The sequence below is a fragment of the Castor canadensis genome, chromosome 8 (genome assembly GCF_047511655.1).
Source record: "Castor canadensis chromosome 8, mCasCan1.hap1v2, whole genome shotgun sequence".
Lineage (NCBI taxonomy): Eukaryota > Metazoa > Chordata > Mammalia > Rodentia > Castoridae > Castor > Castor canadensis.
In genome coordinates, this window is record NC_133393.1 from 48,321,100 (window position 1) to 48,333,544 (window position 12,445).

Here is a 12,445-nt window from a genome sequence, read left to right on the forward strand (position 1 = left end):
TTACCAAGATTTATCAGTTTTTCTTAAATAAATGCTGCTTTTTTTACAAGTTTTGGGTTAGTTTCCAGAGTTCTGGAAAAATTGGTTTTGATCATTTTTGCTAGTGTTTTCATTGATACTCTGTCATTGTGGAAATTTTCCTAAAGATAATTCTTAGCTCAACTTAAGTGAATCCAAAAGGAGGGTCTACCATACCCTACATTTTGTAGGGCTACATTTTAGCATCTAGTATAGACTTCTTGACACATATCTGTTGAAATACAAAATGTTGTATGTAGAGTAATGAGTCTCTTCATGATAAGATTACATTCTGAGAAATGCTTTAATAAGTGACTTAATTGTCCAAACATTCTAGAGGGCACTTACACAAACACAGATGCTCTAGGTCAATCACTGGATGTGGCCTCTTCATGCCATCAAAAACCTCAGTGAACATGAGATGGGTAAGGCTGCTGCTGGTAAGCTTTCTTTAATAAGCAGGAGTATACTCTAATAATAAAAAATATAGTACAGTAAATGTATTAATCAGTACATAGTTGTTAGTTACCATTGTCAAGTACTATGTACTGCACACAGTTGTATGTACTAGACTTTTCTAACACTGGAAGCACAGTAGGTTTGTTTATGACATCATAGGAACAAGTCACAATGCACATTGTGACATTATGACAGCTACCATGTCACTAGGTCACAGGAAATTTCAGTTCCTTTATAATCGTATGTGATTACTGGCCTATCTGCAGTCCATCATTGAACAGAATGTTGTTATGTGGCACATGACTGTATACATATACTTTTATTTCTCCTGCATATTAGGTTAGAAATTACTACACTAGAATCTCCTCCTATTGCTATCATCCACCTACCCTACCTCTGCTGCTGGAATATCTCCAAAGAGTTCCTATAATCCATAACCTACTCAAGTCTTACTTGATAGTAGACAAAGAGGGAGTTTGGGTGGTAAAAAGTCAGAGGTCATTGCCAGAGCTTCTCAGAAAATTAGAATGGACAGGGAAAGTTGGAATAAGCCATACAGAACACACTGAGGTATTTTTTATTCGAAAAATGTCATTTTTCTGGTTAATTATAATTTCTGCCTAGGACAAAGAATTCATATTTACCACTAAAAGGGTTACTAAAAAGAATTAGAAACTAATAAATATGCACTACCTAGGCTAATTTATTTTTATGATTAATAAGACATCTAAAAAACTTTTTAAAAATAAGAACTATTGATTTTAGATTATCATATTTATAAACATCTTTCTAATGTAAAACAGACGTTGGTACCTACTGAGACTGATGGTTGGATTTTTTTAAATCTGCTCCAATAATTATGAAGAAACTTGATTGGAATTTATTATAGAGAGTTATTTTATACATTAGAGTTACACAAACATGTATCTTCAAAATTCAAACTTTTCTTTATTTTCAGTCAGGATAGCAATTCCTGACTTACTATGCCAGAGACTGGTTTGGTGAATAGGGTAACATTTTCAAAACAAATCCTACAGGAGAGAACCGAGCAGAACTAAGAGGGGCAACCATAGTGTGGGTGGACAGGTGGCACTTACTGTCTTGAGCATTTTTGGTTTTGTATTTGTTGGATTTTTGTTTTGTTTTGTTTTGACTTGTTTGTAGGTTTTTTTGTTGTTTGTGACTTGTTTTACTAAATTCAGATTCTTTTTCTGCCTATCCTATTTTCTGGCAATCCATTTTAAAAAATTGAGAGGAAACAATGGAAGAAGGGAAAAGAAGAAACCCGAATGATCATCTCTTAATTTTTCAAGAATTGCTCTTATTAAATCTATGGTATCCAGATACAGTGGCTGAAGCCCGTAATCATAGCTACTTGGGAGGTAGAGATTGGAAGGATCACATTTCAAGGCCAGCTGGAACAAAAAAGTTTATGAAACCCCATCTCAACAAATTGCTGGACCAGTGGGGTATGCATGTCATCCCAGCTACTGTGAGGAAGCACAAATAGAAAGATTATGGTGCAGGCCAACCCAGGCATAAGGCGAGACCCAAGCTCAAAAAAAAAAAAAATGAGAAAAGGTCTGGGAATGTGGCTCAAGTGGTAAAGCACCTGCCTAGCAAGCACAAGGCCCTGAATTCAAACCCCAGTACTGACAAAAAAAAAAAAGAAGAGAAGAAAGAAAACTGTTGTAAAATTCTCTTAAATATTCAAAGATTTTTCCCTGAAAGATTGAGTAGAACAGCTATACTTTCAAGGCCAAGGAAGGACATGGACCCAAAAGATTTGTAAGTAGAAGCATGTTAAGTGGCACTGTCTGTATGCAATTGATTGCATGTGGACTGATGGTTAGCCAGTTGCTCTGGTAGGACTGTACCAGCGTTTAGAACCAGTGTCCTTTCTACTTAGCACCAGCATTCAATTGGTGGCTGCACCTGTGTGTGAGCAGTTATTCATGACATTAACCATCACCCATACTATAAATACACTTACAACATCCCCAGGTCCTCCTGCATCTGCAGCCCCATCTATCGGCATGTCTTGTGACACAGGAGACTGTATTAAATTTCAACCCTTCAGTGGGCATCACACAATCCATGCCTCGATAGGACAAGCTAGAATAAATACTTTTCTTTCTTTCTTTTTTCTTGGTGGGCAACTGGTTTCTGGAACAGCATCTTTCAGTGAGCTGGAAAGGCTGCAGCATCCTCCATTAGTGTCCCTAACTGCATCACCATACAAACTGGCAGGACTGATTCCCCAGGGCTTCTTCAGGTAGCTCCCAATTAGAGAGAATTGAAGCGGCTGAGCCTGGAGAGGAGCCACTGGGCTGGCCTCCACATGTCTGATTGAACTTGTGGCCTTTGCTTGACATGACTTGGAGCTTCCAAGTGTCCTTCCTGGTTTTAGCACTCCAACAGCCCCTCCCCATGAACAGGTGCATTCTGAAGGAGTGTGGTGCTCCCAGCTCGCAGATCCATGAAAGAGTCCTCCACCCTGCTTCTGAATATTTCCATTCTGCCCTCTTACTCATTAAGCTTCCTAATGGACAAGTTTTTTCTCAAGTTTATCTTTCATTTCCATTTTGAAGAGTCTTTTTTGACAATCCTAGAGTCCATCAAACGGTTCCCACTTCTTCCCAACAGCTCTTACCCCATCCCATCCCATCCCCACTGCTATTGCAATGGCCAGGTTAATAATGCCAAGGTGTGCTATCATTTTTATGACCAGTATCATTGCCTGCATTAGAATATTGGCAGAACCAGAAAGGTGAGTCTGCCTCTCTCTGTTACCTGTACACAGACAATGTTTCAGGACAACCCGGTGCTTATCTTCTAGCCCCTACCATTTCTCCAATGAAAGAATTCAAACACTTGGTTTTCACTTGAAGTTGGTCCAAGACCTCTCCTCCGGGGCTTTCTCTCCATCTTATTGTGCTCTCCTCCAGCCCTTATAAAGCTGTGCAAACAAAATTACAAGCCTGTGTCTCTTGCTTCTCCTTTAAGGGCTCTTTTTCTCTGAAACCTTTCTGGACAGATTGTAAAGGAGCTGACCCTGTGGGGTGTTTGAGTTAACTGCAGAAAAGGACTCTTTGCTTAAATTAACCACCTTATTTTCTTTGAACGTGGCACATGAGCCTCGGAGCCCATTTTGATCTCAGCCATGTTCTCTGTCCAGCTCTCCCCATCCCATGGTGTCCTGCATCTCTCAGTGGGACCAGTCAGCTGTTCAGACCAGGGTGGACCTTGAACTGTGCTTTTCCTTCTTCTGATAAAAGAAACGATCTTCATAATGTTCTGGGGGCAAACTAGAATATGCTTGCATTTAAAAAACGTTCAGACATTGCCCGAAAAAAGTACAAAAGTGAGAACCATCCATCTTCCAACTCCTCAGAACATTTACAGCCCCTCATTAAACACTCTCTAACATATCCCTTTGTGCAATGTATGCATGTTTTACAGCTCCATGGCCACGCACCACAAGCAGCAGCTTCAATCAGCACAAACTTCTTATTGAACAGTTTCTAGGAGTTGGGACTTTAGGCAGAGGTTGCTTGCATCTTCTGCTGAGGGTCTCAAATGGTGCAGAATGTTGACTGGGACTTCTGCCTCATCTGACACTCAGGTTCCTCGTCCAAGTTCATCCAAGCCTTTGAAGAATTCAGTTCTCTGCAGCTGTAAAACTTATGGAAGCTTCCATCTCCTTCTAGCCAGCAGAGGACTGTCCCTGCTGCTCCCATTCCCTTACTTGCTCTATCTTTGACTTCTAAACCTAGATTTAAAAGCATCACGTGATTGGGCCAGACCCACTCTGATAAATTCCTTTTGATTAATTCAAAGTGAACAGATTAGGAACCTTAATTACAAAATCTTCCATGGTAGCATAATCAAAAGAGTAATATCCCATCCTATTCATAGGTTTTTCTTGCTCTCAAGGAACTATACAAGGGTGCAGAAGTCACTTAAAATTCTGCTTTCTGGAAATACACATATACGGTGAACACTGTTCATGGTGTTCTGTAGTGTGATTTTTTTTTAAATGACTATGGCACAGATACCTTTCCTGCCTCATAATATGAGTCTACATTTTTATGGTTGAATTGCATTCTAGCTTGGATTTCAAAATACTTGATCACATATTGAAAAGTTAGGTTGTTCCCAATTTTCCCTTCTTATCAATTTTGCACGGATGACAATCCTAACGGTCTCATCTTTATGTTTGTGTGGTATTTCCTGTGTGCAAATTCAAAGCCAATGTGTCTGCTGAATCAGAGGATGAACTAAAGCAACGCTGTGACACCCAGGCAGGGTGCTGCTGCTTCTCTAGTGAGCCTTCCTTGCCCTTCATGAAAACTCTCTGGATCCTTTGCACCAATGCTGCAGATCTATCAGCATCCTTGAAAGGAGTTCTAAAAATCACCATCCCTGCACACACAAACAAGTGACCAGAGATATGATTTTCACTTGTCCTCTCTATCATTATCCCCTCTACACAAAAGTTTTATCTTGATTAAACAACTCTCTGTGAAATCGAGCCTTTTAGTTTCTACATTCTTTCCTTAGAAAGAGACAATGAGGAAACTAGCTCACTTTAGAATCTATAATGTTTTTAACCTTAAAGGGACATTGTACATTCTCACTCTATAGTAAAAACTCAGTTGGAAATGAAGGCTCTGAGAAAATATGAAACTGCAAATCTTAAAAACAAGCAACAAACAAAGGTTTGATAACACCTGCCTCTCTAGGAGATGTCCTCACAATTCTTTAACCACCACAGTAGTACCTCCTTATCTGTGGTCTCAACCATGATCTAAAAATACTAAATGGAAAAATCCATTCCTAATTTTTTAATTTCACATTGTTCTGAGTAGCAGGATTAAATTTCACACCATCCAGCTCCATCCTACCCAGGACATGAATCAGTGAATCATCCCTTTTTTCTTTTTCTTATATTTTTACAGTACTGGGGTTTGAATCCAGGGCAAAATGCAAGTGCTTTACTACTTGAGCCATGTCTCTATCCTTCTTCTTTGTAGTTTGTTTTTGAGATAGGGTCTCACTAACTTTGTCTGGTCTGGCCTCAAACTGTGATTGTCCTGCCTCTCCCACTCAAGTAGCTGTGATTACAGATGAGTACCACCACACCTGGCTGTGAATCACCCCTTTGTCCAGATTATCCACATTGGATATGCTACCTGCCCATTAATCACTTGGGAGAGAGAGAGAGAGAGAGAGAGAGAAACACAGTCACACAAATTTTATTACAGTGCATTCTGTAATTGTTCTATTTTATGATTAGTTATTGTTAATCTCTTACTGTGTAATCTCTTAACTAATTTACAAATTAAGTTCTATCACAGATATGTATGATTAGGAAAAGATAGTATCAGTGTTCTCTGCAGTTCTAGGCACCCACTGAAGGTCTTGGAATGTATTCCCTGTGGGTAAAGGAGAAAAACTGTACTTAGCATCTCCTTAGGACCAAGCCAACTCCAGAGCTGAGCTGTTGGAGTGAACAAGATAAAAACCCCAGAACTGCCCTTTTCAAGTGGCAAAATGAAAACAGAAAGATTATGATTCATCTAGATAAAGAGCCTTTAAAATAAAAAGCAGCATTTCAGGAACCAGTATATATTTCCTAACCTGGAGAGTTAGTGAATGGAATTAAGAAATATCTGCACAGGAGGACTAGGTATTTTAGATGGATTGCACAGCACAGTGACTATAGTTAATAATAATATATTATGTATTTCAAAATTGCTATGAAAGTAAATTTCGAACATTCTCACCACAGAAAAAATAAGTGAGGTGATAGATATATTACAGCTTGATGTTCTCCTTCTGCATTGTGTATGTATGTCAAAATAGCACATTGCATTCCACAAATATGTACATACTGAATATGTTATTGCATTTTACTTTTTACTGTTATTTTTCCAATTAACATTTTAAAGAAAGAAATGCTAAAAGAAGTTTATGAGACCAAAAGGAAATGACACTATATGGAAAATTAAATCCTCAGAAATGTGTGTGAATTTCATCAAAAAAGCTACATATCTGGTAACAACTTGTGACAATTTTTCCCTTTTCCCTGAAATCTCTATGAGTCATGTAAATGTTTAAAAACAACAAAAACAAAATGAAACTTTAAATTCTATAAATAATAGTCCCTTTCACCGAGGAACTTCGGATATAGCAGTCAGCACGAACACGCAAACTACACCCACCAAAAGGAAACCCTAGTGGCAGTCCCCCTACCTCGTGCCATACCTGAGCAGAGTGACTTGCACTGTGAAAGATGTCCCCATAGCTGGGCAGGTGGCTTCCTCTCCTCCTGTTCACCACCAGCCTGGGAGTCTAGCCATTGGCTTGTCCCCCATCCCCTGCCCTGGAGCCCAGCCCCACCAGATTGCCACTTCCTTTCCACTTCCCCACTGCCTGCAACCTCCTGACCCTGTCACCAAACTCTCCTGCCCTCAACACACAAATACTGTCTCAGTCACTAGTAAAACTGGAGAAGGAGCTCATGTCACTAATAAGGTGTCATACTGAGAGAGAAAATACTTTCCCCAGCTCCTAGTTGTTTGAAGAGAAATATTAACTTCAAAGACAAGTCTTTACCTGGGATCTGAAGGGCAAGGCATATTTCTCTTGTTCCAAGCTAGCCTTGCCAAGGAGATTTGAATTTAAATAAGCACGCTCTGCAACCTATTAATCTAGGGTGCTGGGGTAGCAGAAAGAGAGAGCCAGTGTCACTGAACACCATGAGCGTGGAAGGAGCAGGAAGCTGTCCACCCAGGAGTACAGATGTTTTATTGCTGTTTTCTCCTGGATCCTTCTGCCTGCTGAGGCCAACTCCACTGTCCTGGACTGAGGCTGGCAGATGCATGGTTTCACGTGCAATGACTGCCCCTCCCACCTCAGAGCAGAGACAGAGATGGTGTCTCCTGCCTAGAGAACCCTGCACCTTGACTGACCCCATCTGCGCCCCCTCCCTGCCCTGCAGATCCTGACTCGCTGCCACACCTGTCCATGGGGCTGCTCCCGGCTTCACTCTCTGATCCTTGGTGTTTGAGCCTCTTTAATTCCCACTTCCTCTTTACAGTTTCCTCCTCTTTGAGTGTGCCCCAAGCTCTCCTCACTTCAAATAATCACAACAGTCTTCTTTGCATTGTACCATGTGCTAGGCTGCACCCTATCTTTTCTTCTCTCCTCCACAACTTAGATCTCTTATGAAGGAATCTGCACAGCCTCTCTCCACTACCCTCTGTCTCCACCCATAAAGACTTCAATGACCTCATCCTTGTCAAACCCAGTGTCACAGATATATACAGAAAGTCCTCCTGGGTCTCACCTCCTGGATTTCTCCAAAACTGAGCTGCTTGCTCACCCTCCCTGCCACTCCCAACACACTCCTTCTCTTCCTTTTTCATTCAGAGTCTTGTAACAAAATCATCATACTCCTGGAGATGAGAAAGTCTCCCTTAGCTCACTCATGTCCTTCAGCCACCCCAGGCCCTCGGTTACAGGTTCAGATGACTCTCCTCCCTCTCCATGGTGACAGCCACAGCTACAGTGAATGCCCTTTTTTGGTCCACTGTAGACTACTGCAGTGTTTCCGGCAAGTGGGGAGACATCCCTAAGAGGGTGTTAGGGAGAAGGGCTCTTCTTGGTCTCTAGCCTGGCCTCTCCACCTATTCTCCACAAACAAAGACTTACAAACAGATCTTCTTGAGTTATTTCAATGGCTTCATTTTGTGTGAAAATAAATCACAAATATTAATGTGATATAAAGCCATATCATAGTCTTATCCTCACTATATAGTAGCTCAGAGCATAGACCCTGAAGCTCTACCACTAACTAGCTTTGTGACCTTAGGCAAGGTTCTTAACCTCTCTGTGCTTCAGTTTCCTCTTTGTAAACTAGGGATGAGTATAATAGAACTCATAAGGTACAGGGAACATGGGATGTATTAATACATATCAGGGTTTTAGAGCATCCCCTGGCACATAGAGGTGCTATGCGTATCTGTTATTTGTGTGGACTGCCTGCCCACTCTCCCCTCTGATCATCTTCCATGCACACATGTATGTAAGTGTGCTACCCATCATCCCACCAACAGCAAACAGTTCTCCCCAGATACAGTGACTATTTCATCTCCACAACTTTAGCCACTGGCTACCTTCCTCTTAACAACTCTGCACAGCCATCACTTCTGGGAAGCCTCTCCTAAGACACCAAGACCACCCCCCACTGAGACCCCATGGCACCCAAAATGAGCTTCCATTTTAGTTTGCCTTGCCTCAATTGTGTTTATAAACCCCAAAACTATTTTTTGAGCACTTATCCCATGCCCAGCCCCATTCTAAATACTGCTATGTATTCTCTCATTTACGTGTACTCTCTCATTTAAACCTTATGGCAAGTCTTCCACGTGTTTTAATAAGTGCCAGACACATTTGCCTCCTCACTGCTTGTGAGGTGCTTCACGGGCAGGAATCCTGCCTTGACCACCTTTGAATCTTCATTACCCAGCAAGGTGCCCTGTGCATTGTAGATATATGATTGAATTAGTATCTCTTAGTGGAATCTATCAGAAATGGGCTGCGATCAGAGATGGGAACGTGCACAAACTACTGACATTGAGGGACATTTAGGGAAAGGATGAATGGTCCTTGGATCTGAAACTCATCCGGGCTCTAAGTGAACACTGCTGTAACTATGTCGCCCCATCATTGAATCGTTATTACTATATGAACATTTTCTGTAGTGCTCAGGGGTTAATGTGCTCTCATTTGATTCTATACTGTCATATAATCTCAGGTCTTTCCAAGGACATAATAATACAATTCATGACGATATTTTATTCCATGCTCTTGCTTCAAGGGTCAAATGCAAAGTTCTGAGAAGTTTTGCACAACCCTTACCTCACAGGTTGCCCACCTTCAGTGAAGGGTAAAGAAATACTCACCCTGATAACCTTTTCTCTTTGATGAACACCAAATGCAAATTGCCACAAATTATAGAAAATTATAATCAGCAGTTAATGTGATAGTTTTTATGGTAATAGTCTCAGAACATAAGCACAAATATGTATTACTTAATTGTTGCAAGAGTATGCTTTTTATAAATCAGAACTATGTAAAAAGAATTCAGGTTTTTTTTAACTTCAGCTAGCTTTTATTCCCTACCCTTTGACCACATGGTAAGTTCTGCTTCATTAGGTGGCAGAGAATGGTCAATATCAAAATGGTTAAACACATTGATTAACATGTCTCCAGGTGACCTCAAATCTGACCTTAACAGGGGAAGAGCACCAGCCAGCCATGAGAGTGCCAAAGGGTGCCAATGGATGTGGATGGGCACAACAAACTCAAATCTGGACTTTCAAGCTATCTCTGGGAGCCCCCAGATTTAATCCAGTACACCCCAAGATTCTAAAGCTAGCCTCTGCACAGAATGATGGAGCCCTCTGATTTTGTGAAGCACTGAATGTGATAGGAAGTGTGACCTCTTTGGGGTTGTGTCTTCTCAGGAACTACCACTGCTGGAATGAGGCTTGGATGACAAGGCCTGATCTTCCTGTTGGATTTGGAGGCTGGCAAGTTGTGGATAGCACCCCCCAGGAAAACAGTGATGGTAAACATGCATTTTCCCTCGGGGAAGTTGTTTCACTGCTGACCTTATTTTGCTTTTATGTCTGAGTTGATGCAGAGGCAATACATCCATTGGGAACCAACATCAGGCATGTGCTTTCTAGACATGAGCACTATCTTAAGTAACTGCCAATCAAGTTTAATGTCATTTCAATAGACAGCTTTATACTGATTGTTTTACAACTTTTAGAAAAATAATATAAAACTTAGCAAGTATAATTCATCTACTCTTGCTTTACTAAGCAGTTTTGAAGACAAGAGACAAAAATATCTGTGTAAGCATTTTTACAAGGCTATAAAATATACTTCAGTCCTCCCTGATTCAGTGTTAAGATATAAGGCTGCAGAGAAAATAAAGAACTTGAAAAATAATTATAGATCATACCTTAAATTATTGATTTTCCAGAGCCTGATTTCTTTTTATGTTGTGTGATTTCTTTCAAAACTTGGATGTGTCAGTATTTGTCTTCTAAGTTGCTAGCTCTGCCAAGCAATGCAGCTATCACCAACCCCAGGTTTTTGTAAAATCACACCCTAAATTCCACCTCTCACTGAGGGCATGGCTCAAGTGGTAGAGTGCTTTCTTAGCAAGAATTAGGCTCTTAGCACAAATCCCAGTACGACCAAAAGAGAGAAAGAAAGAGACTCCATCTTTCTTTAATATGATAATGTAAAAATCACTAGACTGAGGACATTATGTTTATGTTTATTTCCTCGGATGTTGATCTGAGATAGTGATACATGTGTGCAGGAACATTTATTCACATATGCATAATGAACCTGAATTATAACTCTAGAGTTAAAGGAAGAATGTTAACACTTTCTGATGTTCTGAATTGCAGAATGTGAGGATACTTCAGAGGAGACTAATGGCAGCTAATCTCTTATTAACTGTGGATAGGTGTTTAAAATTTAAAGACTTGTAGAAAAGTAAACAATGAGCCCGCTAACTTCCTGAACACAGGTTGGACATTGACCAATGTATGTGTATAGTGTCCAAATTCTCCAGTTGAACTTGACATACATCCATAATGTCTAAAACAAAAATTGAAACAAATGCAACACAACCACCCAGTGACACATCAGCATCTCCAACCTCTCAGGTACAATTGAAAAAGGAATAAACACTGTGAAAGCCAACAGCTTGGCACAAACACACTCGGGTATGTGTTAGTGTGGAACAGATGGACAGAGGAACAGTGTTGCCAGTTCTTTCTCTGGCTTCAGATTTTGGGTCGAGTAGGGATTTCCACACACTAGTCACCTGCCCTCTATAGCCATGGAAAGCATTTGGGCAACATCAGTGATGAAGCTTAGGGATGCCAGTGTCTATAGAGCTACCTCGGGGTTACATGTGGTTCTGTACATGGACAGAATTGCAGACAAGGATCTCATAGTGCCTTCCTCTGTGTGATACAGGCATGTACCGCTGTGGCCCCGCCTCTGTCCAAGCTGTTAAGCATGGCCACATCTGCTTCCAGTTTGATGCTCCCTTTGTTTTTGCAGAGGTAAGTGGAAAGCTGGAGGAAAATGCTATTTTTCTCCCCAACCTCTTAACACAGAACAGGTTACAAGGTTGTTAATTCTCAATTTCCCAGGTACATGGTGTATGCTTTGTGTTTACCAATCAGCCAGACAGCATTCCAACCCCCAGGTTCTTAATGCTGATTGCAATTCTTGCTTAGTTTTTTTCTTTCCTTCATGTTTTGAGGTGGGTTTTTTGCTCAAACCAAATGATTTACAACCTTAGCTGAGTTCTCAGCACCTGTGAACTGTTATCAATGCTTCCAGAAACTTTAAGTGATGAACTAGTTAACTCAACTATGACTTGATAGAAATGGTTCATGGATGGAAATTTCAGAGTCCACAACTTCTCTCTAAGACTAGTCCAGCAATCCATGCAAAACAAAATTCATATCCACCCCAACCATGGTCTTGACCTGGGCACAGCAATACATGTGACTGCCATTCCAGGCCATCACCTATGCTGCTCCAGTAGAGGAATGCAGCCCATTGTATAAGCTGGTGGGGATGCTTAGGTGAATGATATGAAATTCCAGAAGAACTGAGCAAGAAGTAGAAGCAGAGGAAGCAGTTAAAGGGTGAGAGTGTTGAAAATTAAGTTAAATGTAAGAGATGTCAGGTAAAGGAGAAGATTGGGAAGCTGCTAGGGAGGTGGGCATTTGAAAGACTGAGAGGCAGGACCTTCCAAAGGATGTATTTCCGCCAGGAAATACATTGAAATAATCTTTCTAATGTATTGAGTTCTTGCTATGTAATCTCTCTGCCTCCTATTTCACACTTTTAGCAA

The 12,445-nt window shown here is 40.8% G+C and overlaps 1 protein-coding gene across 2 annotated transcripts in view; it reads left to right on the forward strand.

Annotated features, from left to right (window-relative positions):
• F13a1 (coagulation factor XIII A chain) overlaps positions 1–12,445 on the forward strand; it is a 159,130-nt gene that overhangs the window by 105,901 nt on the left and 40,784 nt on the right. For both annotated transcript variants that reach the window (XM_020185019.2, XM_020185020.2), the window contains 2 exons: positions 10,014–10,117; positions 11,554–11,642. In XM_020185019.2, the coding sequence (XP_020040608.1) occupies positions 10,014–10,117; positions 11,554–11,642 (193 nt within the window). The remainder of the gene's footprint in view (positions 1–10,013; positions 10,118–11,553; positions 11,643–12,445) is intronic.